The sequence below is a fragment of the Pimephales promelas genome, chromosome 14 (assembly GCF_988280905.1).
Source record: "Pimephales promelas chromosome 14, fPimPro1.hap1.1, whole genome shotgun sequence".
Taxonomy (NCBI): domain Eukaryota; kingdom Metazoa; phylum Chordata; class Actinopteri; order Cypriniformes; family Leuciscidae; genus Pimephales; species Pimephales promelas.
In genome coordinates, this window is record NC_142782.1 from 13,889,857 (window position 1) to 13,917,569 (window position 27,713).

At 41.0% G+C, this 27,713-nt stretch overlaps 4 protein-coding genes across 6 annotated transcripts in view; 3 read left to right on the top strand and 1 right to left on the bottom strand.

Moving 5' to 3' along the window:
* The window catches only part of LOC120479909 (transmembrane protein 132C), a 468,276-nt gene that overhangs the window by 213,347 nt on the left and 227,216 nt on the right, over positions 1 to 27,713 (bottom strand). The gene's annotated exons all lie outside the window — the stretch shown is intronic.
* LOC148973695 (uncharacterized) lies at positions 1,413 to 25,772 on the top strand. Its single transcript, XM_089119454.1, has 3 exons — positions 1,413 to 1,660; positions 22,280 to 22,318; positions 22,473 to 25,772. The coding sequence occupies exons 1-3, from the start codon at positions 1,576 to 1,578 to the stop codon at positions 25,691 to 25,693; spliced, it is 3,345 nt and encodes a 1,114-aa protein (XP_088975580.1). The 5' UTR covers positions 1,413 to 1,575; the 3' UTR covers positions 25,694 to 25,772.
* Positions 11,760 to 13,953, top strand: LOC148973696 (uncharacterized). Its single transcript, XM_089119455.1, has one exon. It carries the CDS (start codon positions 11,926 to 11,928, stop codon positions 13,951 to 13,953), a length of 2,028 nt encoding a protein of 675 aa, XP_088975581.1. The 5' UTR covers positions 11,760 to 11,925.
* On the top strand, positions 13,997 to 20,485 carry LOC120485835 (uncharacterized). Its single transcript, XM_089119458.1, has 6 exons — positions 13,997 to 14,264; positions 14,384 to 14,483; positions 14,722 to 15,071; positions 17,157 to 17,356; positions 20,089 to 20,248; positions 20,328 to 20,485. The coding sequence occupies exons 1-6, from the start codon at positions 13,997 to 13,999 to the stop codon at positions 20,483 to 20,485; spliced, it is 1,236 nt and encodes a 411-aa protein (XP_088975584.1).

The window sequence follows — 27,713 nt, forward strand, 5'->3', positions numbered from 1 at the left end:
CATCTTTACTAAATATATAACACTGGCCTTGTGATTTTGGGATATTTTAATGCAAAAATCTTAGGTATTGCACCTTTAAGATTTAGATAGGAGCAGACCTGCCAGCAAAAGCGGCAGAATAATCCTCTAAGGTCTGTTGAGACAAAGCTAGTCTACCCTTTGATCTCTAGAAAGGGGAGATGTGGTGTTGTTGCTATGGTGTTCAAGGTTGGCGCAATGGAGATGATGTCACAGGAAGTGCGACGAGGAAGCACCAGTGAATTGTTATGTATGTTTAACATTGCCTAAAGGAAGTAAAGTAAACACATTTATACAGTTCGAATCCAAAATCATTATTCAAAATACACGACACACGACGTGGAGCATTGACGAGTTAAAGCTGTTGTTTGCAAGAAGTGTTAAAAATATGGTTAGTTTCCTCATCTATGACTCATTAGATCTTGCATTCTGTTACCAGACCATGAATGAGCTTTTAGATATAAGAAATGAGATTTGAGATATATAACCTAATATATTAGATTAGATAGCTATGACATTTAAGATGAGATATAAAATGTAAAATATGAGATATTATATTTAGGATATATATTTTAGACATGAGGTTTCAGATATGAAATTTACGAAGATATAGGATATCTCATATCTGCCCCAGGCCGTTTTCCCAGTATGTGAAAGGACAGTGGTGTCCCCCCATACATTTTTGCAAGATTTTGAAACAAACAACCCACTTTTAAAATTAATTTTAACACAAAATGTGTTGCTCCATCATTGTTCAATTAAAAAAAAAAGATATAGGCCTACATTTTTTTTTTCTGAAATCATGGGAGTGAACCATTTTCTTAAAGTGTGCCTTTAACTCTGTTGTAGCCTGTAGGCATAATACACATTTCTATTGAAATTGTTTCAAATAATACACTTTTCTATCTTGCATTTTTATAAAAAATATATATATATATATATATATCTGAATCTAACATTCACTTTTGCTAGATGATAAAAGCACTATATCACATCAAATAATTTCAAATTGCATTCAGGATGCAATCTATCCATGTCCATAGCCCAATGTCCATGTGGATAATTGTCTGTGTGTACTGTCTCTAGATAATCCATGCTGATTTATGCCAAATGTGTCCAGTTAAGGTGTATCTTGAAGTTTAATTTAACACAGTCTCATCCAAGACGTCATAAAACTGACGTCTTGGGATGTCTTTTGACCATACGTCAACATCCGCCTTTTTAGGATACCCTTTACAACTTGTAGAGTTGCCGTAGAAAACACTCCTAATTATTATGCGTGAGCGCAGCGATCCGCTCCTTCAACCCTGATCAAACACACCTGAACAAGCTAATCATGGTCTTCAAGATTAGGCTAGAAAGCTGCAGGTGAGTTTCATCAGTGCTGGAGTTGCCCAGATATCATTGGATCCTTAAAAACGCGTGCGCTTTAGACCATTTCAATGCGTTTCCTGTGGGTTTTAGCAGATGTTTTTGATGCAGCAACACAGATTTTTATTGTAGTTTTGTGTGCCAGCGATTCTTCCAGCTGAGTTCGTGAGGTCGCGGGTCAAGACGATGACAGCTCACGGTTACTGCTCGTTGAGTGCTCTGTTACTTTGTGTGTGTGCATGTTTGAGCGCAACAGACGTCCGATTCGCAGGTGAGACGATCTTCATTGCAAAGCTCAAAGACATGCCACCCTGCAAACATGCCCCTGCGGGGCCCACGCTGGCTTTTTGTGGGCACAGTGGGCTAGGGCCAGCCCACGCCAAACCTAAACAGGCCCAGTGCGGGTTGCCCAGGCGAGGCCCACAGCTTTGGGCTCACTGCGGGCTATCAGTGAGCAGCCCACACTAGCGGGCTGCCCACATTAAGCCCATGATGGCCCACTGTGGGCATCCCATTCGGGCCCAGAGCAGGTTTTGCACCTTTGGGCCCATGCAGGTTTAGTTTAGGTAGCCCACTTTCATTATATTGTGTGCAATACACACAGCAAATAGTCTGACAGTGGAGACAAATAGGAAGTGTTTGATCTGATCATATCCAGGGGTGTTTGCACCAGCTCTGCGTTTCAGCACTCCCGTCACATCATGTTTATTTATATCCTATTGCTTTAAAGCCACAAACTTCATAATAGGCATACTGCAATTAAAACATATTAAAGAAAGACAAGGCCTCAGAGCTGTAGAGCATGGCCAAAGGGTAAATTAACCCAAAAATGAAAATTCTGTCAGTATTTACTCACCTCATGTTGTTCCAAACCTCTATGTGTTTATTTGTTCTGCTGAACACAAAGGAAGATATTTGGAAGAATGTTTTAATCAAACAGATCTCATTCCCCATTAACTAGTATTTTGTCCTACTTAAGGTTAGATTTCATTGAAGGTAAATTGCACGGCCACACTGAGCTGTGCGTAACGCATGTGAAGTGAACGTGACCCCCCCCTTCATTTTAAGGAATCAGGATTAATAATATTTTTTTTATATATAGTTTAATATATAAAATATATATTATAATATTTATATAGTTTTTAATTTATAGTCATGACTAAAAATACCCAGTGTTATTTTACAGTTGATTCTGCTACTTTATTTATATTCTGTATTTCTGAATATGTTAGACCTATCCAAAAAATTTATTTTGCTATTGTTAGCCTATTTATTTGTGCTATACTTTTTTTCAATTTAATTAAAAGATTGAAATAAAGCTTTCTTGTGTTGTGTAAACCTTTAACAACAAACTTACCCCAATGTAAAAATTCAATGAGTGAACAAATATTTACGTGAAATAAATGTTTGTCAAAAATATTCATTTTTAATTTGTGCATTTATAGTGTTGCAGTGTCATTGTCCATGTTTCTGTAATTTTTATGACAAGTTTTCTTTTTTAAGCTTTCCCATTCATTTCCCATGGTGTCAAAAAGACGCAAACATCCTGTAGACCATTTAAAACATATGCCAACATCCAGATAGGCTATTGTATTATTTTTTATTATTATTATTTTTTTTACATTTCTAAATTCCTCGGCCGCTCTATTAAAAACACTGGACTTTTATTTTATTTTATTTTATTTAGTCATTTAATGCCGGGGTACAATAACGAAATTGTAGATGTATGCAAATCATTTTTTTTAAATAAAAAAAAATATATAATGTTTATAAAATTACATAGTTAATAAATTATCACTCGCGTGGCAAGCCCGCGAAAGAATGCAGTCAGTGCCTCGCCCACATAGCGCGGATCTCTTCAGACTCTTCTGACCACCACGGACAACTCCTGAGGTAAAGTACCTACTTATCACTATCAGGTTATTTTATTTGACCTTTAAGACTTTAATTACATATAAACAGATGTAAATGATGTAAAACTTGCTATAAATAGGTTATAACATTTCAAAATAAGACAGAGTAAATGTTAAATTATTTTAGGACGCAGTTTGACCATTTTTTTTCTCAGATATTATAACTAAACATAAATAACATCCATTTTCTCAAATGAAACAAATTGAATGGTTAAAAGGTTGTCGGACGGCCTTTTCCACACAAATAATGACTTTCCGCCTTTTTTCAACATAGGCCCCAAGACCGTGCAGTTAAATGCCGTTAAATTCCGTTAAATATGCGTGACGCACCCAAGTTATTTAAAAGGGGAAATGAAGCAGTGAATCAATGGTTACATGATTTACAAGATGGATTTCCAAAATAATCAACAATTATATAAGAAACTTGACAAATGCAAACATTTAGAAGAAAAAAAGAAAAAACTTTATATCTTTCACCGCCAGGGCGCCGCCATTGTGCATGTGACGTCGCGGGGTTGGTTGGCTCAAGTTCAACTAGTCTCGCGTAGCCAGACCTTCAGACTTCAGTTTTTAGCCAACGTTCCGTGGGCGTGACGTCTGAGGCTGAGACTAAAGTTCAACAGGCTCTGGGCAAAAAAAAAAAAACAGGCTCTGGGCAGTGAAAATCGCGACATCAAACTGTGTTTACACCAGTGTTTTGACCGCGAACGACTAGTCATTAGACAAAAATACGACGTCTAATGTTGACAAACTGCACATAGAAACATTGTTCGCGATGTCTGCCGTCATATTCCCGTCTCGTCAACAACATGTAAGTTAGCATGTATTTGTTAAAGGGGAAATGAAACGTCCGTGGTTTCGCACTGGTAGTGCTAGTAGCTAACGTTACAGCCTACCTATACTAGGAAAAAGTGTCTCCGCTCTGACATCCTTCAGGGAAAGCATCGCCGCTTCCAACACGTCTAACTCCCCGGCACAGCATAGTAAACTTGCGCTCCGGTGATACAGAATTGACCACGCAATACATGTTCAAGATCAACCTCTTAACAGCAGATCGACTCTGACACGGAGGGCATCGCAGGACAACAGCCACACTGACACCTGGTAAGTTAGCGTTGCAAACCCGCTCTCCGCCCCAAACCACGTACCACTGACTGTTCTACACAGCAACGTAACTTACATGGTGTTGACGAGACGGGAATATGACGGCAGACATCGCGAACAATGTTTCTATGTGCAGATTGTCAACATATAACATTAGACGTCGTCTTTTTGTCTAATAACTGTACCTAACATTAGTCGTTCGCGGTCAAAACACTGGTGTAACAGTTCACTTCTTAGGAAATAGTCTCAATAAGTCGATCCCCGAACCCCGCTCATACAGTTCAGAAGTTCACAGTTCAGATCACTCAGCACGACGTTCGTGGTTTGACTTATCGAGACTATTTTCTAAGATGGCTCCTGTCTGTATAGACCATTTCACAAGATGTAAACAACACTGGTCCAGACCCAGACAGCAAACTGACATTGAATCAACGTGGAAACGACGTCTCTCATGACATTGAAACAACGTTGATTTGCTCATCGAATTAACGTTGAACCAACGTCAGACGCGGCATTCTTCAAAGCTAAATGAAATCGAAAATTGGTTTGCTTTCATAACGTTGAAACAACGCGTTGATTTCAAGTTGATTTTCCGTTAGTTTTGAAAGAATGACGCGTCTGACGTTGGTTCAACGTTAATTCGATGAGCAAAACAATGTCAGATCAACGTTGTTTCGATGTCATATTTCCACGTTGATTCAATGTCAGTTTGCTATCTGGGGAAGCACTTCCTGTTTCAGTTTTTTAACACTACATATAAGCTGGGATAAAATACAACCAACAGAACATTTAAAACTGAATCAAAAAGTTAAACAAACATCTTTAAGATGTTTTCTTTACATGTGAAATAAAGAAAACGGTTACAAACTGAAACAGGAAGTGCTTCTGGGCCAGTGTTGTTTACATCTTTTTGAAATGGTCTATACGCGAAGTGAACTGCCTTCATAAAGTATGTTCTTATTAAACGGTCTGTACACTTACAAAGTTCTCAATTGCTTCGTTTTGCATGTATGGAGCCTCATTATGTTACTGTGTTAGTGTGGGGCTATTTTGAGCCTTGTTAGTGGTATAAACTAGCGATTTCTCTTTACTTAGTCAATGCCCCCATTACTAGCATTATACGCTAAACAGTTTTTTAGAGATAAAACTCTTTACATTCGATTATCATGAAAACAAATCTCAGGGAACGATTGACTAAGTTTTATTAGACCAAAGGTTCATTGTTCGCTGGAGTTCTCCTTTAATAGTACTTTATAGATTTTTTTGTTGTTGGAAAGTTATATCAAATGCATTTCTCCAAGGAAGTAATTATTCTCTTTTCTCTTCTCTTTTCCAGCTTCATTAGCATCTGTTTGTTGGTAAGTGACCATCCTGCATCTGTGATTTTTTTTTTTTTTTTTGCCATGTAGCCTACATTCTGAGTATATTGTGGTGATGTCATAATGTCATGCCCACTCTTTAATAATTGATGAACAACCAGCACATTTTAATAGAGGTGTAAAGTCCAGGTTTAGAAAGTAAAAGTTCACCTCAGTGTTTTTTCCAATCATTGCAAATAAGCAGTTTTTCAGACAGGAGATATAACTAATTATGACTGCTGATTTTTCATTATAAACATGTTTTACACACCTCCAACTTTCTCTGTAGCACAGACATGGATGTGCAGCATTCTAGGAGGGGCTAGCAGTGCTTCAGCACCCCCAAGAAAGACCAAAGCACCCCGATAGCACCCCCAGAAATAATTTCTGGAAGGAATTAGCCTATATTCAGGCTAAATTCTATGGAAGCCCTGATCCACATGGTGAAGAAAGAAAAAGTTATTTCTACATATCTCGTTATTTCAACGTAATAAGTTGGCAGTCACTTATTTCCAGGGGTTTCAGTACAGCGTAAAAATTGTGACGTTGTAGAGTAGGCAGTCTCCTAATTAAAAATTTGCATAGGTCACCGGTCATGCGCACTAAGTGTATTGAGGATACACAAACGGTTTTCGTTTTTGCTGCTAAGAAACAAGCCGGTTAAAATTGATTATTTATGTCATGTCAAAGTTAAAGAGCCCCTATCATGGGTTTTTGAAAATGACTGTTCATTTAGTGTGGAATATAGCTCTAAGGAAATGAAAACATCCTGCAAAGATTTATATCTGAAAGTTCACCGTATATAAAGTTATTGTCTGTCAAAAGTGAGAGTCGACTCTGAGTCTATGAAATGTTTTTGAAACGAGTCATTTGCTGGTTTGTAGTGACGTAGATATGTCATTGGCCGCTCCCAACAACTGCGCGCGCAGACTTGTAGTGACGTCTAGAACACATTCAAATACTTAAGCTGAATCGCATCATGTCGACAAGACGCTGTGTTCTACATTGCAAAGACAACCATGAAAACAAGTTCAGCTACTTGTTTTCATGGTTGAGTCAATGTGAAGAGTCATTGGTCAGAGTTCATATTTGCAACGATACCACAACAGTATAGCCCGAACCTTGTTTTCTCATCATTTTATTGACGAATCATTCTCAAGCCGGTTGATCCTGAAGGAGGGCTCAGTATCCAGTGTATATGGATCAGTGTAGCTATATTGATCAGGTTCGTCCTCCTCACAATCTGTAAGTAATATTAATAATGTTTGCTGTTATGTTTTCTGTAGCATGCACAATATAGTTATATTGTGTTGTGTGTTGTGTACACTCCGCGCAGCTTCTAAGCGTGGTAACGTTAGTTTTATTTTTGATATTCACCAGACATTCACTGAAAAATGGCAATTACCTCCTAAACGACTTAGCCAAATATGACTTCGCTCTATATAATAAGCACTGCCCCTTAAAGCCGCCGCAATGTGAGTTTCACCGGGAAAGCTTGCTGTTGACAGAGACGCAAGTAAAGGGACCGTGTGGAAAGTGCACTTTTTCTGACACGTTTGTTCAAACACTATATACAATTTTCAATACTTGACAAGCTATAATCCTGGTTATGGGCGTTCCGTTGCCGACAGTCTCTGCCTACGGTTTACCAATAACAACTGACTGGGTCATTTGACCAATTGCCGCAGATTTGCGTCACTCAAAGGAGATGTTTGGGAAAATTAATCGTTGAACGAATCATTTGGGAGTTGGTGAGCAAATCAGGTAAAAATAAATGCATATTATAAGACAAATAAAGTGTTTTTTTTATCCTTGCATGCACGTTAAACTGTTTTTGGGAACTCCTAAAACAAAAATAGGAGCATTTCAAATGCTATGATAGGGGCTCTTTAATTATTTCAAAGTCACACGCTAATATATTACACAATCGCGCCATTAAAACAATCAGAAATATTGGAATACTCAATGATCTCTGGCACACATTTAACGAAAATATAAAAATAAAATAAACTGTGTTGTGTAGCTATGTGGAAGTTAAAAGTGGATGACCTTAACCTTTATCTATTGACCAGAATTATTTGTCAAGCCAGAATGTAATACAATATGAATAAAAGTCCTGCACTTGTTTTCACTAATTGCATAATTCCTATAAAGACAGGGAATTAGTGAAATGTACTGTCAGTTATATAAATAGCATATTACATGTTATCAGATACCTGTGTGTTTTAAGGTTTAACTCAGACTTTACACAAGTTCTATGATAATTTCACATAAAGTCTATATTTATCTTCTAATAGACACACAAATACGCTATTTCTATGTGTATTAGAATATAAATATAGATTTTATTTAAAATTATCTTAATTAATTATAGTGAAGCATTTTGCATAAAAACATTCTAATACAACCCCTGTAAACACACACACAGGTATCTGATGCACATGTACAGTCACTTACTGTCCTGGACCGCGATTGTTATTTTCAAAAGTTAATTTTAACGGACGGAACCAGATTGGCCGACCCGTAGCCGTCTACACACTCTCTCAATGCATGGACGATCTGACAGGATTACGTTACCTCGGTTGAGTAGCCTGACTTCTACACCTACCTTATGGAGAAACCGATCGTAAAGAGAAACTGAGGGCATATAAATCTTTAGATGCCTACTGTAATAACTAGTATGTGCTGAATGGTCATGTACTGTACAAGACTTGTAAAGTTGTGTAGTGTGAACTTGGCATTAGTGATATCAGCTGGCTGAGTTCATGGTGGAACAAACATATAGCAGGACTTTTACTTTCTGACCCCTGGACTTTACAACTCAGCATTTTAATTTATTTTTATAAGAAATACTCATCTTTATTCTTTTTCTCTCTTTTGCTCGTGTCTCAACAGCAGCAAAATCCACCCTAACAGCTCTTTTAAGAGCCAAGACCATTATTATAGTGCATCTTTGGCTTTGTAAGTATGTTTACTAACTGTCAAACACCTTCTCAGTATCTGGGTTTTGATTAATTGAAGCTGTATCATGCAGCAAGTTATCGGTGAACTGAAGTCTTGATAAAGACAGTTCCTCTAAAAAACAATCAAGCATCCTGCATCTTAAAACACGTTCCTCTAATGTCAAGAACACTAGACATTTTTATATTCTCGATAACCAATCCTGATAACAGAAAAATGATCATTATAAAACGGTTAGTTCGAATACTTTATTCTGATTGGTCAAGAGCTGTGCTTTATTCACGATAAAACACGGCTATCACCACTTCACCCAACAGTTCTATTGATCGCTGCGCAACACTGCAGTTCTATGTTGTTTTTATTTGAGCTTTCATGCATTTTACACATTGGAACGTTGTTGCTGTTCACGCTCAGGGACTATTTTTTCTAGTGCAAAGAAGGCTTTTAGTGATTTTACTTCAAGAAAGTTGCACTAATACATTTTTTTAATTTACTTTAATATTGTTTGGCAACCGTTTTATAAACGCAATAAGGTACTCGAGGCAAGTGCTGTATCGTGAATAAGTAACAGCTGAAGGGGTTACTTATTCACGATACAGCACAGCCTCTCGTACCTTATTGCTTACTTATAGTACTACATTAGTAAGCATGAAATAATAATGAACTTCACTTCTACAGCTTTTATTAATGTTAATATCAACATTTACTAATTATACTTCATTAAAATCGTGCACTGTAAACTAACATGAACAAACAATGAACTGCTTTATTTTATTAACCAACATTAATAAAGATAAACAAATACTGTAACAAATGTATTGCTTATGGTTAGTTCATGTTAGTTAAAACAGTAGCTGTTAACTAATGAAGCTTATTGTAAAGTACAAACCAGCACACATGGATTACATGCATTTAATCAAGCATATATGATATGGGCTTTCAGAAAATTCCATGTTTGTTGTCCAGCTTGAATACCACAAACACAGCAGCTGTAAATTTTATGTGTAATTTGATCATGTTTATTTGTGATGTTATAGTAAGTCAATCACATATATGTATGTTTTAATGTGCTGTATGTTCTTGCTTGTCTTTGTTCTAAACAGGCTCCTGGCACTTCTTTTTAGCAAAAATCCTGTCCTTACAGAAAGGTATGTCACACAAAAGCAGTTGTTTATAACAGTGTAGCCAGACATAATCTGTTGTTTAATTGCATTTACAATCTTAAAGTTGGTGTGCAACCAGTGTAAGTTTAAAAAAAAATAATTAGTTCTAGATTAGGGCTGTTTTCAACTAAGGATTTTCATAGTCGAATCTGATTCGTTAGATTTTGCCGTAGCCGACTGATAGTCGAACCTTTTTTTTTTTTTTTAGATAGGTTCAGCTATATTTTTTCCATTTCAAACAAAAGAGATGGACGTATGCGCATTAGGCTATTCGTTCTGTGTTTTTTTTCTAAACAGTTAGGCTATGTTTAGGTAGTATTTTTTTAATGTTTTTATCACGCAATCATGTTTTTGATGCGGTGGTGAGCTTGTAACTTAACGCTTTAGCCTTTAGAAAATAAAAAGCTGTCACAAAGAATAAATAGAGCAAGGAGACATTTTAATTATTAATAAAGATGAATTTGACTATGCTGCGCGATCTTCGCATAGCCAAGTGCATGCGCCAGAGAGAGATGCACAGTTCATTTCATAAGCAGAGAGCATTACGTTTTCTTTCGTTTTGAATCGTTCTATTTACAAGTAGACATTTCAATATAGGTATATGTTTCAGGTCTGTGGAGTAGACTATACTTGTACGCTGAGTTTCGGTAGTTATGAGACAAGCTCGAGTTCACACATCGGTGCCTTCGTGCCTTGATTATCAGTAGGCTAAGTGGCTAATTGTCTGCTTTTCCTTCTTATTTATTAAATCCAGACAATTGGTTGATGAAACATTAATTAAAATCAAGAAAAAAAAAAGAAAAAAAAGAAATTCACTTTAAAGAAAGGCTTTGCTTTTCAGTTTGAGGTCTGTGAAAGTTTTAAAGCAGTGTTTAAGTGCTTCTCCAGAGCGCTCGTGTCCGTCGGAGAACTGTTACGTCTGTAATATTGTTTTTTCCTCTGTGAACATGAAAAATAATAATTTATGTTTTGTGGAGAGCCAACCCTTCCTCATCTGAGTTGAGCAGTGTAATTCACAGAATTACCAAAAATAAATTTTGCCTCCTAAAACTTAAAGAGATTTTTTGTCACGCATGAATGCTTGTCTATTTCAGGCTAAATATAAAACGCATGTATACCGTATTTTCCACACTTTAAGGTGCACCGGATTATGAGACGCATAAGATACTGCAGTCAAACGTTTGACTGGGTTTGTGTTTTGCGTCCACTAGATGTGCTGGGTATGTAGCAAGTGCGCGTGGCGCCAGAGGTGAGGCGTTTATTAATGTGAGTACGCTGGGGCGGACACGTAACTTACATTCGCAGCCTGACTCATATGAGTATTCAATGTGCGTTTTGTTTTGAATGAGACGACCCTATTACTGTGAACGGGGAGCGCTTGATGAACATTCTGTAACGCGCGAGCAGCGCCGGGGACAGTGTGTCTGTTCGTGTGTCTGTTAAGAGTGAGCGCTCGTGAGCGGGATACACACATAACCTGATATATACAAGGTTGAACTGGCCGTGTTCTATTCGAGTATAGTACGTTTATAGTCGAATCAGACCTCTCCGAATTGAATCGTCGAATCCTCGACTATTAGAATTCAGCCGAATCCTCGACTATTCTCACAAAAACTGAATTAGTAAAACTAAGTTACATCATTACAAAAGTAAATACCAGGGAAAGTAATAATAGCGTTACTTAAAAAAAATTTATAATAAGTGAAATTACTTGGATACCCCAAATATAAAATATGTTAAATGAAGAAAATGGACACTAAATAGAACACAGTATTATTATAAAACATTGTAGACTAGACTAACCACTATTTTTTTAGAATAGCAACAGCATGATGGGGTGCGCAAATGCTGCTTAAAATAATTAAACATTTTAGTTCTCTCCGTCCATGCAACAAAATTAATTTTAAAACGGCAAAATTTGACAATTTATTAGTTTGCCTGATTATTTTAACTGAAGATTTATGTTGATAGCATATTTGACTCGGCAAGGAAGTGAAAGTCCTATACTGTATATATTTTATCACAGATTACAAGGACATGGCTTCAAGGAGCTATTGGACTAAGCGCCGACACACATTAAGAATCCTGAATTCTTTTGATTTACCATCTTCAGTCCAGGAGATTAATGGTGGTGAAAGTTTGGGAGAAGTTAATCCTGAATCTCTGGATGTCGATGAGGAAGATGATGTTTTCATGGATTGTCTAAATTCGTTTGATGACTCTGGCAACATTAGTGATGAGGGTGATGCAGTGGAAGATGGTGACAGTAGTGATGAGGATGATACAGTGGAAGATGGTGACAGTAGTGATGAGGATGATACAGTGGAAGATGAATGTGCAAAACTATCAAAGGTGCTGTGTGAGTGGGCTCTGAGGAATGATGTGCCACAGAACACCCTCTCAGATCTTCTTTGTGCATTACAGGAGTTCCATCCAAATTTGCCAAAGCAAGCTCGCACCCTGCTACAAACTGCAAAAATAGCAGCCAATGTTAAAAACATCAAAGGTGGTGAATATATACATTTTGGCATTCTCACTCACCTGCAGACAATTTCAACTCTCATCAACGAAGATAGCAACTCTATTGGCCTCCAAATTAATGTTGATGGGTTGCCCTTGTACAAGAGCTCTGCTTTGCAGTTGTGGCCAATTTTAGGAAAAGTGTCATTTGAAGAGGAACCTTTTGTTATTGGAATTTTTTGTGGCAATAGCAAGCCTCTGGATTTGGAGCAGTATTTGTCTGACTTTGTGGAGGAGGTAGCTAGCCTTGAGCAAGGCTTTGAGGTCGCAGGAAAGAACTTTACTTTAAAGATTGACTGCTTCATTTGCGATGCTCCTGCAAGATCGTTTATTAAAAACATTAAGGGACACAATGGGTACTTTGGGTGTGAGCGCTGCAATCAAGAAGGAGTCTATGTTAAGAACCACATGACTTTCCCAGAGAAGACGGCTACACTCCGCACAGATGATCAGTTTTCTAGACAGGAGGATGAGGAACACCATAGGGGCAACTCTCCCCTTGCACGGATTAACATTGGCATGGTTACAATGTTCATTCTGGACTACATGCACCTAGTTTGCCTGGGAGTGACTCGAAAATTGATACGCTTTTGGATGAAGGGGGATTTTTCTTGTAGGTTGGGCTCGCATGCAGTGATGGCTATCTCTGTAAGATTGCAGCAGCTAAGGCAGCATATGCCAGTTGAGTTTCAGAGAAAGCCAAGAGGATTAGCAGACATTGACCGGTGGAAAGCCACTGAATTCCGCCAGTTCTTACTTTATACGGGCCCAATTGTTTTACAAGACATCCTTTCCTCATCTCACTACAGAAATTTCATGAATCTCTCAATTGCCATGTACTTGATGCTCTGTCCTGCCTTGTGTAATTATTACTGTGACTATGCTGATGCTCTCATGAAACATTTCTTAAGTGAATTTGAGCAGTTGTATGGTGCTGATGAATTGGTGTATAATGTGCACAGTTTGACTCATTTGGCTGATGATGTAAGGAGGTATGGAGCTTTAGATGGAGTGTCAGCTTTTCCATTCGAAAACTACTTGAGGAAATTGAAAAAAGCTTCCCGGAAACCACAGTTTGTTCTTAAACAAATATTTAACCAAATTACGCTTGAAAGGACATTTATTACATCAAAAAAAGCAAAGAAGACAGACAGCAAGACACCTTTGCTGAAAATGAGACACTCATGTGGTCCATCAATACCTCACCTGCCTCACTGCACCCAGTATAAAAAGGCAATCTTTCAACAGTTCTGCGTTGCTACAACTACTGGGGACAACTGTGTGATGGCTCAAGGGAAATTGGGACTGGTACAGAACATACTATGTGATGAAAAGACCAATACGAAGTACATCATTTTCAAGAGGTTTTCAAAGCTAGATTCCCTTTACACCAGTCCTCTAGATTCAAAGGACATCGGTATTTATAAAGCAAGTCATCTAGAAAGCACAGACCAAATAAACTACCTGTCGGATATAACAAGAAAATATGTTTTGATCCACACAGACACTGAATGGGCAGCCATTCCATTTCTCCATAGCTACTGAGGGTTTTTTCTTCTTTCTTTTTTTTTTTTTTGTGTGTATGTAAATGTCTTCCACAAGCGAGTCGCCCTCCACCAGCGAGCCGCTCTCCACCAGCGAGCCACTTGGCACAAGCGAGATGGCCCTGTACAACATTGTTGAGTTCCCAGATTACTCAGTAGGGATTGTGAGCAGCAAATGGCTTAATGAGGACTCCTCCATAACTCTGTGGCCACCTTATACTGACCCTGGTAAACTGAAGGCAGCTTTGTTGATGCATGAAGTTCCTGGAGAGACTTGGAAAGCACATGAAATCTGTGTTTTGGCCACAGCAGGTAGATTTTTTTTTTTTCTCCCAGAATTGTAAATAACTTAAACTAAGCATTGCATAAAAGGTGACAAGGAAAATGTGAATAGATTAAAGTCCTATTGACATTTATTTTGTTTCTTACAGTGGATTATGAAAAGGCAAGATATAAAGCCAAAATGGCAGAAACAAATCTAATTGTAGCCAGTGAACCTGAAGAATTAGATCGCAGTCAGCGGTCAAGACAGTAAGTGTTGTTCTATTGCTTTTTCTGTCTAGTACATTTATGCAAATTATGTTAAATATTAAACATAAATTATAGAGCATTCTAAGTTATAAATGTTGTGAACAAGATCCTGAAAGCAAACTACTACTATATCTAAAATGGTATGAGACAGTTATTTAGTATGAGCCAGCTCATGTGTGTTTAATGTTTTATGTGTGTTTAAATGCATTCTTGGATTGTTTTTCCTCATTTTGTGCAGACCTACCAAACGCTACATTGATCTTGAGCCTGAACCTGCTCCACTGAAACGGCAGAGAAAATCACTAACAGTCACAGCTGCAGTCGTACACCAGCCACCAGTTCCACCACCACCCATGGGTTTGGCTCCTTCTGGTCATAACTCTCTGGTTACTCTGTCTCCAAGCCACCTTCCACCTCCGAGTCACCTTCCACCTCCGAGTCACCTTCCACCTCCGAGTCACCTTCCACCAGCGAGTCACCCTCCACCAGCAAGTCATCTTCAACTTTCACCTGAGATCAACCTTCCACTTGCAAGCCGTCCTTCACCTGCAGCCTTCACCCGTCCTGTTAGGCACTCTCTATCAGCAGGTAAAAAGACTGTAGACTGTAAAAAGTTTTACACCTCTCTAGCCTTGGAAGCAAAAGTTCTCATTTTTATTCTTTGTGGCTGCATCTTGTAATGATGGTTATTCAATAAGAATTTGTTCTTGATAGAAGAACTCAATGTTAATGTATATTTCTTTCTTATTAGGCTAGGCCTTACATTACCTAATAATATTAGGATTTTGTCTGTTATGTATTTTATGTGGATTTTATTGTTTCATTCGTAGAGATGCACACTAGGCCTATTCTGATTTCTGTTTTTTCATTGAGTTTGACCTGCCAATACCTATTTTAGCCGATTCTGATTTCATTTTTTCTAACCACTTTACAGCACACACAAACATTTATTTGCTATCTTTTCTTTAATAGAACATTTTGTATATAAAATCAAACATTTTTTTAACAGATAATCGCTATAATGCAACTGAATGATTAAAAATAAGCTTAAAGGGTTAGTTCACTCAAAAATGAAAATTAAGTCATTAATTACTCACCCTCATGCTGTACCAACCCCGTAAGACCTTCGTTCATCTTCGGAACACAAATAAAGATATTTTTGATTGAATCTGAGGGCTGGATCACTCTTCCATGGACAGCCTGAGGGACTGGCTCTTGACGGCCCAGAAAGTCATTAAAAGAAAAGGTTTAAATATTCCATGTGCCTATAGTGGCTCAACTATAACTTTATCAAGCGAAGAGACTACTTTTTGTGCGAAAAAAAAACGTAAATAACGACTTTATTCGACTTTCCATTACTTCCTTATGGGCGCATGCGCGAGAACTGAGACGAGACCGTTCTTCTTCGACTACTTTTTGTTACCGGCTGCTCACCGCTTAGGAGTTTTACCGCCCCCTACCGTATAAGATGACGTACTGCTTGTAAACAGAACGTTTTGCGCCTCCGGCTATATCAGTACGTCATCTTATACGGTAGGGGGCGGTAAAACTCCTAAGCGGTGAGCAGCCGGTAACAAAAAGTAGTCGAAGAAGAACGGTCTCGTCTCAGTTCTCGCGCATGCGCCCATAAGGAAGTAATGGAAAGTCGAATAAAGTCGTTATTTACGTTTTTTTCGCACAAAAAGTAGTCTCGTCGCTTGATAAAGTTATAGTTGAGCCACTGTAGGCACATGGAATATTTAAACCTTTTCTTTTAATGACTTTCTGGGCCGTCAAGAGCCAGTCCCTTATGCAGTCTATGGAAGAGTGATCCAGCCCTCAGATTCAATCAAAAATATCTTTATTTGTGTTCCGAAGATGAACGAAGGTCTTACGGGGTTGGTACAGCATGGGGGTGAGTAATTAATGACTTAATTTTCATTTTTGGGTGAACTAACCCTTTAAATGTGTATATCTTCTGTAAATGTTTTTTTACTATTAATTTTACATGTTTATTCTGTGCATTTTGAGCAAATAGAAAATAAAATAAGAAATAATTCAAATAATAATTCTATTTTGTCCATCAAAAGGGTGCTTTCACTATAATTGAGCGTGAGCAGCGCAGCACAACACAAACTAGACTCAGTGACGCATCACTGCACACACTTGGCGCTCACGCAGCCATTGTGAATGCACTCATTTGTTAACATGCACTCCGAGAAAAATATGTGCCGCTCACGCTTGCGGTGTGAAACTGCTGTGATGCTGATGTTACAGGATGGTAATCATGAGTGCATTGACTGGCATAAAATCGGCATATGGACATGGCCGATCACGGGAAAATCGTCCCATTCCGGTCAATCAGTGCATCTCTTTTCATTAGCCCATTTCATACTTTCACCTATACAGTAGTATTTTAACAACATTAGTTGTCATGTATATGTGTAAAGGCTATGTATCATTATAGTACAGAGAAAGTGACACAGAAAGCCACAAAGGCTCAGACTGCAGGCATTAATGCTCAATTATGATTTATAACCAGATTCAATTTTTTTTTTTTACTGACTGACTGATTTTTTTAAATGTGGCCTGCATGCGCAAAAGAGTAAATGGCTTAAATCTAGTTAATAGCTGGCCTATTATTCTGCTAAAACGGTCTCTGTGCTCAGTTTTAATTGTTTTCTTCCTTTTCAGGTATTGACAGATATTTAGTCAGTACATTAGAGGAGATTAAGGACAGGCTGACTATGCTGGAGAGAACAGTGGCAACTCTTTCTCGATCAAGCACAAAAGAGGTCACATTGCCAGATGACGTTATATTACCCCTCCAAAACTACCAGGACATGGATATCTTGGAGCAAAAAATGGAAGACCATCAATGTCGTAAAGACTTGGTATGTCAACAGTAGCTCTTCTCAAGACAGAAATTACTTTGAACTGACCGAGCCTCTGGCTTAGTGTGGTCACGATACAAAAATTATTGTTTCGATACCGATACCAGGTCAAGAATCGCGATTTCGATACTTTTCCGATAATTTTCCTGAAAAGGAAAAGTATTTCTTACAAGGCGATTCACATGCACCTCCTTTGCATAGGTCTGTGCTCTTTAAATGCTGTAATAACCTAATATAAATAAATCAATGACAAACATGCACATGCTCTGATTATAATCATATAGCCTAGATCATTTTAGCTGATGTTTTGTATGCTTTATTTCAGCAGCTTGCAAATTATTTATGCTATCTATGAAAGTTGGGGTGAAAGTTGTACAGCTAATACAAAAATAAATAAAACATCTCCAGTTAAATAGCAGATAATTAATTTATTAATTTATTAAGTAATTTCTACCACGTAGAAATCATTCTAAATTATTACATTTTCAGATTTTTATGCAGAAACAAAAATTGATCGACATGCTCAGCGTTACAGGAACACTCTGACTTTTTGGGGCTTTAGCCTGTTCTGTTAGATAAGTCCATACATGCCTTTTTCATCTCCGTGCGTGCTATAAGTCTGTTTAACGCACCCACCGCTAGCCTAGCTTAGCACAAAGACTGGATGTAAATGGTTGCAGCTGGCATACTAATCCAAATGAGTGACAAAATAACGCAAACATTTTCCTATTTACATGTTGTGGTTTGTATAGTCACAGACTGTACAAATAACAAGGCCATATGAAACACAGACATCTTTTAACCCTATAAATACTGGGAACTATATTCTCTGAAGGTGAAGCACTGCTACTTAGGTAGAGTGATAACCGCATCACCTGAGACGCACCGTGACGAGGAGCAGAGAGTTCACTCAGAGTTGGAGTAATAGAGTCAGCAATTACTAGATAGAAAAGCATAGTTTATCATGGGTGTTTGCTTTATTGTATGAGCTGTGACAATAAACAGGGGAGACCAGGTAATACCATGATGTTTCATTGAATTCCAACCAAAAACGCATCCTGATTTATAAATATCACAGAACATGAATAAAGAATTATTATTACAGGAATCAATATATTTTAAATGCAATTTATTAGCTGAACCAAATGTATTCAACAGCATATAATACAGTATAATTGCATTATAATAGGCTAGAATAAGGGGAAAGTAATAGCACAAGGCAAATTGTTTTTGCACAATGAACTCACAGCCTAACAAAAAAAAACTCACTCAAAAAAACAAACAAAAAAAAACTCAGATTCATTAGCAAGGTGAAGGCTACAGTCCTGAGTTTACAGCTCCGCTTATTTTTTACTGGGGCGATAGACCGCATTCGTAATTAAACAATACTAACTTTAGGGCCTGCTCACACATACTACGTCTTTTGTGCGCTCAAGTTCGTTATTTCAAATGTAGGTGCAATGCACTCATTTATTCCAAGCGCGTCCACGCCGCATCAAGATAAAAACATATACATACCATAAAATGGTGTCACTAACGTTACATTAGATCTGGCTACTGTTACTGGCTACATTAGATCTGGTTACTGTCATCTAAAAACAACGGAACACTTACCTCAGCCGATCCATTTTGCCCTGTCTGTGCTATAGATGGGATGGCCGTATCCTTCAGCACACGTTTATGATCCGTGTGGCAAATTCCATTTTTTCAAAATAGTCATCCTCATTGAAATGTACCGAGCAAACACGATGGTCCTTGATGATCTCTTCAGATGTGTTTGGATAAATATCCAGAGTAAGTTAGCCATTTCTTCATCCAGTCAGCGTTTTTAGTTGGAATTCTATGAAACATGGTATTACCTCCCCTGTTTACTGTCGCAGCTATTTACAATAGAGCGAAAACCCATGACTGTAAACTACGCTTTTACTGTTTATAAATTGCTGACTCTATTACCCAAACTCGAACTCTCTGCTCCTCGTCATGGCGTGTCTCAGGTAATGCGGTTATCACTCCGTCAAAGTAGCAGTACTTCGCCTTCAGAGAATAGTTCCCAGGTTTTATACGGTTAAAAGATGTCTGTCTCATTTGACTTTGTTTTTTGTACACTCTGTGACTATACAAATCACAACATGTAAATAGGGAAACAATTGCGTTATTTTGTCACTCATTTGGATTAGTATGCCAGTTGCAACCATTTAATCCAGTCTTTGTGCTAACCTAGGCTAGTAGTGGGTGCGGCAAACAGACTTATAACGCGCACGGAGATGAAAAAGGCATGTATGGACTTATCTAACAGAATAGGCTAAAACCCCAAAAAGTCGGAGTGTTCCTTTAAGACAATGACAGCAGAATATATCATAACAACCAGTGAATTGCCGTTTCTGTTAAAAACTGTTATGCTTATTTAAGACATGACCAACTGTGTTTAGCGGATGCTTGCAAAAAAAAAGAGCAAGATGTGCTTTATATAGAAAAGAAATATTAAAAGTGTGATAAATGTGCATTCTCTCTTTCTCTCTCTCTCTCTCTCTCTCTCACACATGAGGATATTATGCTCATCAACCTCACAGTCACACTGAAAGCCCTTCGCATTTAATACGTATTGAAACTTTATTGTTTTCTGAATATTTTGTTTGTTTTTAGTTGTCTATATCTATGGACCTAATAATTAGCTGCTGTTGAAATTTTATTGAAAAATCCCTTTTTAATTTGTGTATGTTCCTTCCTGTTAGACTGCCTATCTAGGAACCATTGGTGGGTGTAATTTCCAAGTTGCAACAAGGAGAATACTCTCAACATTGATTAGCCATTCTTTAGCCACTCAATTAAACTGGAATGGCTCAAACCAAAAGAGACCATTTCAGAACCTGAGGCTAAGGAGGGTTGTAACAGGTAAGCATGTGGTATTAGAAATGGCATATATTAATTACTTCCCATACATGGTGTTGTTTCATGCCTATTTGCTTTTCAGAGGCTGTTAGAAAATGTTCCTTTCAGCCAAGCCCTCGTGATGCTGAAATTGAGAGTGAAATAAAGGTGTGGCTGCGGAATTCAAGAGACAGAGCGGGTGGACGAAAGGAGCGGTACCACCGTCTGCTGGCTAGTCAAGAGACCCCAGGGGAAGAGTGAACTTTGCCAATTAATATTTATTTATTTAATTATTTATTTAAATATTTATTTATCAGAAAAGGTATTTTTATGTTTATTTGAATTATTTATATAATTGTATAGTGGATTTTAGTCCCTTCTGGGAGTTAAATTAGCTTTATTAACTGGTATTAATCTGAATTGAATGTTTTACATTTTGTAATTAATAAATACATTGATTTAAAATCCCTTTGACTACTGTACATTTTTTAAAATACAGAAATTAGTTATGTGGTGACTGCATTCATTTTAGATGTATAGAATAATTGTTTTCCCAAAGAATTATATTTATAGTAGCCAAAAAATATTTATAGTTAATTGTGAGCAAGATCTATTGTAGATTAATAGTGCCCTGTGTGTGCGGGCCCTGTGTGGGCTTAGTGAGGGCTTCCTTGGGGCCAAGTGAGGGCTGCCCATGCAGGGCCAATGTTTTGTGGGCCCAGTGTGCGGGCCCTGTGTGGGTTTAGTGAGGGCTAAGTGAGGGCTGCCCTCGCAGGCCCAACGCTTTGCCAATGAGCAAATTCTCATGGGCCCTGCGCCAGCAGCCTGCAGGGGGCCCTTAGGCTAGCCCTAAGTGGGCCCGGAAAGGGCCAGTGCAGGCTTGTTTGCTGGGCCAGCCTTCCTAAATATGACACTTACATTGACTGTACACAGCGATTGCGTAGGGTGAATTGCTCTAATGTGGGACTTTTTTTTTTTTTTTTCCACTTCAGGCTTCTGTGACATTGCGATGTGTAACTAAAACATAAAATCCACACACCAATACCATTTTTAAAAAACCCAGTATGTGTCCTAATTAAATCAAAAGAGAGAATTAATAATAATCCATTTATAGAGAAATTCGACATATTAGTGCTCTTATTGTAAGTTGTTTGAGACAATCTGCTGCTTTGTAATGTGAGACAGTTGTGTCCCCAATGTGGGACACTAAAAAAAGATACAATTCCAAAAATCATATTGATGCATGTAGAATGGTTAAATTTTATTTTAGATTCTCTCTTAAATAGTATTCATTCTGAATTCATTCATTTAAATCGGTGAATATGAATGTATTGTTGATCTAATAGGCTATTCCCGTGTTTTCGTCTCAGTCGGTATCCGTTCGAAGCTGAATGCATCATCTGAGAAGCTGATCACGTGCGTGCCAGTGTCAAATAATGTACACATAATGAATGGCCACTGTAGAAAGCAAAAGCTGAATCCCGGACATTTTGGGTGATCTTGACTGATTGTGCACATCAGCAATGTAATGTTAGCATAGCCTAGCATAGCAAAGTAGCGATTTTTAAAAACGTTTCAACAAACATAGTTGCAAATATATATGTACATAACTGTGTAGGGCACAAAACAAGTCATATTTATTTTGATCAATCATTTAAGCGAAAAAAACTTTCAACTCTAGATGGTATGCCTGCCATTGTTGCCAGTTGCGCAGTGCATTTCTTACCCTTTGGTTTCAAGTAAGCTTGCGAAAGTCTAGGTTTTAAGGGGTACATTACTCCTTCACCTTACACCTACCCCTAGATCAAAAAGAGAATTGGGATAGCCGTTCCTCTCACGTGAATGCGCAAAACTAAGGGGAAGGGGTAAGATAGAGAATTGGGATTCAGCCCTAATTATGGAAGCTTTTTAATGCCATGAAAAAAGAAAAATGAGATGAGGTGTAACTACCCTTTTCAAAGAAAAACTGGTAAATGAGTAGCAATTAGGCTTTTGTGTGTGAATTTGACTTTCAGTGTTTGATAAGGTTTCTTTGTCCCCATCTGTTTTTAACAGCAAAGCCTGGAGTGTGCCTAAGTGAAAAATGCGGAGCAGGTAAGTGTGCCGATCTGTGTGCATTTGACACTCTAACACTGAGAAATGCTGCAGCAATGGATGTGGACATCAGTGTATGGCTCCTTATTCAGGTATTTGTTATATTATGTTTATTTATATAATAAGTTTTTCTTTTATAATTGTATCATTCTAGTTAAGCTGGTGCCCAAGCCTCCAGTGAAGCTTACCTCCAAACTTTTCAAGCTTCCACTGAAACCTGCTGCCAAACTGCCCATGCTTCCAGTGAAGCCTGCTGCCAAACTGCCAGTTTTTCAAGTGAAACCAGTCTCTGAGCCCTTCAAGCCTCCAGTGCAGCCTGCCCCCGAACTGGCCGTCCCTCAATTGAAGCCAGTCTCCGAGCCCTTCAAGCCTCCAGTGCAGCTTGCCCCCAAACTGGCCAAGCCTCCAGTGCAGCCTGCCCCCGAACTGGCCGTCCCTCAATTGAAGCTAGTCTCCGAGCTCTTCAAGCCTCCAGCGCAGCCTGCCTCCGAACTGGCCGAGCCTCCAGTGCAGCTTGCCCCCGAACTGGCCAAGCCTCCAGTGCAGCCTGCCCCCGAACTGGCCAAGCCTCCAGTGCAGCCTGCCCCCGAACTGGCCGTCCCTCAATTGAAGCCAGTCTCCGAGCCCTTCAAGCCTCCAGTGCAGCTTGCCCCCGAACTGGCCAAGCTTCCAGTGCAGCCTGCCCCAGAACTGGCCATCCCTCAATTGAAGCCAGTCTCTGAGCCCTTCAAGCCTCCAGCGCAGCCTGCCTCCGAACTGGCCGAGCCTCCAGTGCAGCTTGCCCCCGAACTGGCCAAGCCTCCAGTGCAGCCTGCCCCCGAACTGGCCGTCCCTCAATTGAAGCCAGTCTCCGAGCCCTTCAAGCCTCCAGCGCAGCCTGCCCCCGAACTGGCCGAGCCTCCAGCGCAGCCTGCCCCCGAACTGGCCGAGCCTCCAGCGCAGCCTGCCCCCGAACTGGCCGAGCCTCCAGCGCAGCCTGCCCCCGAACTGGCCGAGCCTCCAGCGCAGCCTGCCCCCGAACTGGCCGAGCCTCCAGCGCAGCCTGCGCCCGAACTGGCCGAGTCTCCAATGAAGCCAGTCACCGAGCCCTTCAAGCTTCCAGTGCAGCCTGCCCCCCAACTGGCCGAGCCTCCAGTGTACCCTGCTGCCAACCTGCCCGTTCCTCAAGTGCAGCCAGTAACTGAACTCTTAAAACTGCCAGTGAAGCCTGCCCCTGAACTGGCCAAGCCACCAGTGAAGCCTGTCACCGAGCCCTTCAAGCTTCCAGTGCAGCCTGTCCCCGAACTGGCCGAGCCTTTAGTGCAGCCTGCCCCCGAACTGGCCGAGCCTCCAGTGCAGCCTGCCCCAGAACTGGCCGAGCCTCCAGTGAAGCCAGTCACCGAGCCCTTCAAGCCTCCAGTGCAGCCTGCCCCCGAACTGGCCGAGCCTCCAGTGAAGCCAGTCACCGAGCCCTTCAAGCTTCCAGTGCAGCCTGTCCCCGAACTGCCCGTGAAGCCAATCACCAAGCCCTCCAAGCTACCAGTAAAGCCTGACATCGAACCACCAAAGCAAACAGTGAAGACTGCTGCTGAATTGCCCAAATCTCCAGTGAAGCTTACCTCCAAACTTTTCAAGCCTCCACTGAAGCCTGCTGCTGAACTGCCCATGCTTCCAGTGAAGCATGCTGCCAAATTACCCGCGCCACCAGTGCAGCCTGTCCCTGAACTGGCTGCGTCTCCAGTGAACCCTGCCGCCAAACTGCCAGTTTTTCAAGTGAAGCCAGTCTCTGTGCCCTTCAAGCCTCCAGTGCAGCCTGCCCCCGAACTGGCCCCGCCTCCAGTGAACCCTGCCGCTGAACTGCCCGTTCCTCAAGTGCAGCCAGTCACCGAACTCTTAAAACTGCCAGTAAAGCCTGCCCCTGAACTGGCCAAGCCACCAGTGAAGCCTGTCACCGATCCCTTCAAGCTTCCAGTGCAGCCTGTCCCCGAACTGGGCGAGCCTCCAGTGCAGCCTGTCCCCGAACTGGCTGAGCCTCCAGTGAAGCCAGTCACCAAGCCCTTCAAGCTTCCAGTGCAGCCTACCCCCCATCTGGCCGAGCCTCCAGTGAACCCTGCCACCGAACTGCCCTTTTCCCAAGTGCCGCCAGTAACCGAACCCTTAAAGCTGCTAGTGAAACCTGCTCCCGAACTGGCTGAGCCTCCAGTAAAGCCAGTCACCGAGCCCTTCAAGCCTCCAGTGCAGCCTGCCCCCGAACTGGCCGAGCCTCCAGTGCAGCCTGCCCCCGAACTGGCCGAGCCTCCAGTGCAGCCTGCCCCCGAACTGGCCGAGCCTCCAGTGAAGCCAGTCACCGAGCCCTTCAAGCTTCCAGTGCAGCCTGTCCCCGAACTGCCTGTGAAGCCAATCACCAAGCCCTCCAAGCTACCAGTAAAGCCTGACATCGAACCACCAAAGCAAACAGTGAAGACTGCTGCTGAATTGCCCAAAACTCCAGTGAAGCTTACCTCCAAACTTTTCAAGCCTCCACTGAAGCCTGCTGCTGAACTGCCCATGCTTCCAGTGAAGCCTGCTGCCAAATTACCCGCGCCACCAGTGCAGCCTGTCCCTGAACTGGCTGCGTCTCCAGTGAACCCTGCCGCCAAACTGCCAGTTTTTCAAGTGAAGCCAGTCTCTGTGCCCTTCAAGCCTCCAGTGCAGCCTGCCCCCGAACTGGCCCCGCCTCCAGTGAACCCTGCCGCTGAACTGCCCGTTCCTCAAGTGCAGCCAGTCACCGAGCCCTTCAAGCTTCCAGTGCAGCCTGCCCCCGAACTGGCCGAGCCTCCAGTGAACCCTGCCGCCGAACTGCCCGTTCCTCAAGTGCAGCCAGTCACCAAGCCTTTCAAGCTTCCAGTGCAGCCTGCCCCCCATCTGGCCGAGCCTCCAGTGAACCCTGCCGCCAAACTGCCCATGAAGCCAGTCACTGAGCTCTCCAAGCTACCAGTAAAGCCTGCCATCGAACCGACAAAGCATGCAGTGAAAACTGCTGCTGAATTGCCCAAAACTCCATTGAAGCTTACTGCCAGACTGTTCAAGCCTGCAATGCAGCCTGCCCCCAAGCTTTCAGTAAAGCTTGTTGCAGAACCACCCAAGCCTCCAATGAAGCCTGCCCCCAAGCCTCCAGTGAAGCTTGTTGCAGAACCACCCAAGCCTCCAATGAAGCCTGCCCCCAAGCCTCCAGTGAAGCTGGTTGCAGAACAACCCAAGCCCCCAATGAAGCCTGCCTCCAAGCCTCCAGTGAAGCTTGCTGCTGAAATGCCCAAGCCTCCAGTGAAGTTTTCTACCAAACTATACATGCCTCCTTTGAAGCATGCCGCCCAAGCCTCCAGTTACGCTTTACAGAACACTGCCCATTTAGCATAATACATGGCCAACTGGTGTTCTGATCAATTTGGTGCTAGACTCAAATGGCATGGTTTCACCAAATAAATGTTTAAGACTACTTTCTGTGTTTTTTTTTTAAGGACTTTATTGAAGAGTTTATTTTTTTGGATGCCAGGGTCCCCCCCCCCCCCCAAGTCATTTTATGACATACTGGTTTCCATTCTTCCCAAGAGCTAGGTAGCAAGAGTTTCAAAACAATCATTAGCAAAAAACATGACCGAGATGGGTGAGTTGAACTAAGCTACTAGAAATTAAATGTAGGGTGACACTAATGAGGAGAAATGTTGTCAAAGAAACGAAAACATACCGCTAAGTTGTGCAGTATTAGGGCTGTCACTTCAGAAATTAAAATGTTTATCAAATATCCAGCAATACAAACCCATCCCCCACCACCAACACACACAAAAAAAAAAACAAAAAAAAAAACGATCAGTCTCAAAGTCTGACTGTCATAAACGGGTCAAAGGACAACCTGTCTATTTTTTTTTTTTCAAACTTTGTTTGAAACTGCAGGTTATCAGTTCAATCTATATGAAGTGCCACAATGCATAGCCAATCACATAATTAGGCTACATGGGGAAAAAAAACTGAATTGGAAGAATTGGCGAGAGTCGCATGTGGCAGAGTCGATCGATTTACACATGTCCCCAAACAAGCTTCCCATGATACCAAAGGCTGGAGCCCCATCTTCCCTTTCTTGGGGAAGCCATTCTTTGGCGTTATCTTCCATTGTCAAAACAGGGTGGCCATTGGCTATTTTTGCTTGATTTAGTCATGGGCCTATACTACAATATATTTAGAGCACCCGTTACTGGATGAGATGGCAAACAATAAAATAAAATTTAAAAAATAATAATAAAAAAACCCGATCTAATCATAGACTGTAAAAAATGAGCTACGCATGGCAGTTTAAAACCTTTTTTAAAAAAAATGGATAGTAACGCATATTCGAATATCGCAAAAAATGAGACAGCCCTAGCAGGTATGCTGTTCCCTTTCGAAGGGAACTCAACAATACGTCGAATGACGCAATGGGGAACGCCTCAGGCGTGACAGGTGTCTGAAATCAAATATCAACTCACAGTAATCAGGTTGACCAGCAACAGCCCGTGCATCATCAGCTTGAAATGATGAGCGCGTCAATCTGGCTGTATAAGAAGGGCGCCTTGAAACCGTGACAACATCTTTTCGCCTTCAGGGACTGTTTGTCTGTTTGATAGTATCAACGATTAAGCGTGCAGAGACGCGGAGAAACACTTTTCGCGAGTGTGCCGACCTGTGTCCAGATATTTGACACCAGAGGATTCACGCGATCTGTGCGTGTTCTGCCTGAGAGAAGAGCACGCGCGGGAAGCTCTCGAGGGAGTTTTCTGCTCGAACTGTGAGTTTTCCTATCAGAACTCTCTGCTCTCGTCAGTCCCACTTCTCGAGGGAAGTGGGCGCAGCATCTGAACCCCGCGGTTCCGGTTCCCGCTCGGGCTGAGGCTCAGTGGCGGTTGAGCTTGTGGAGCTTTCAGATGGAGCTGGCAGATTATCTGGAGAGGGGCGTTAACTTCGCGGATGATCTACCAGCTGACGAGGGTGAGTTACAGAGCAATGTTGAAGCTCTTTTCTTTCTCTTTCTGAAAAATAAATAAATTAATTAATTAAAAAAAATGGTCTGTAACTGTTCTCTTCGGGCTATGCAGGAGTTGGCTGCTGAGGATGTCAGTTTGGTTGAGACCAGACCATCTCAGCCCTCCTGCCCAGTGTACGCTGAGCTGGTTGACATTATGGGGCGTGCCACAGATGGATTGCAGTTGCCGTGGAGGCACGTCTGGGAGGAACCCGCTCACGGATATTTTGGATGACCGGTTCCTCCCCACCCATAAGCCACCAGCCCGGATGAGCTTTCCATTCCTTTCCGATCTCCACGCTGGGATCGAGAGGGTAGGGTATGGTATAACCTGTTCTCCTCATGTCTCTATCTGCATCAGCAGGCTAGTTTCGCTGCTGTGGA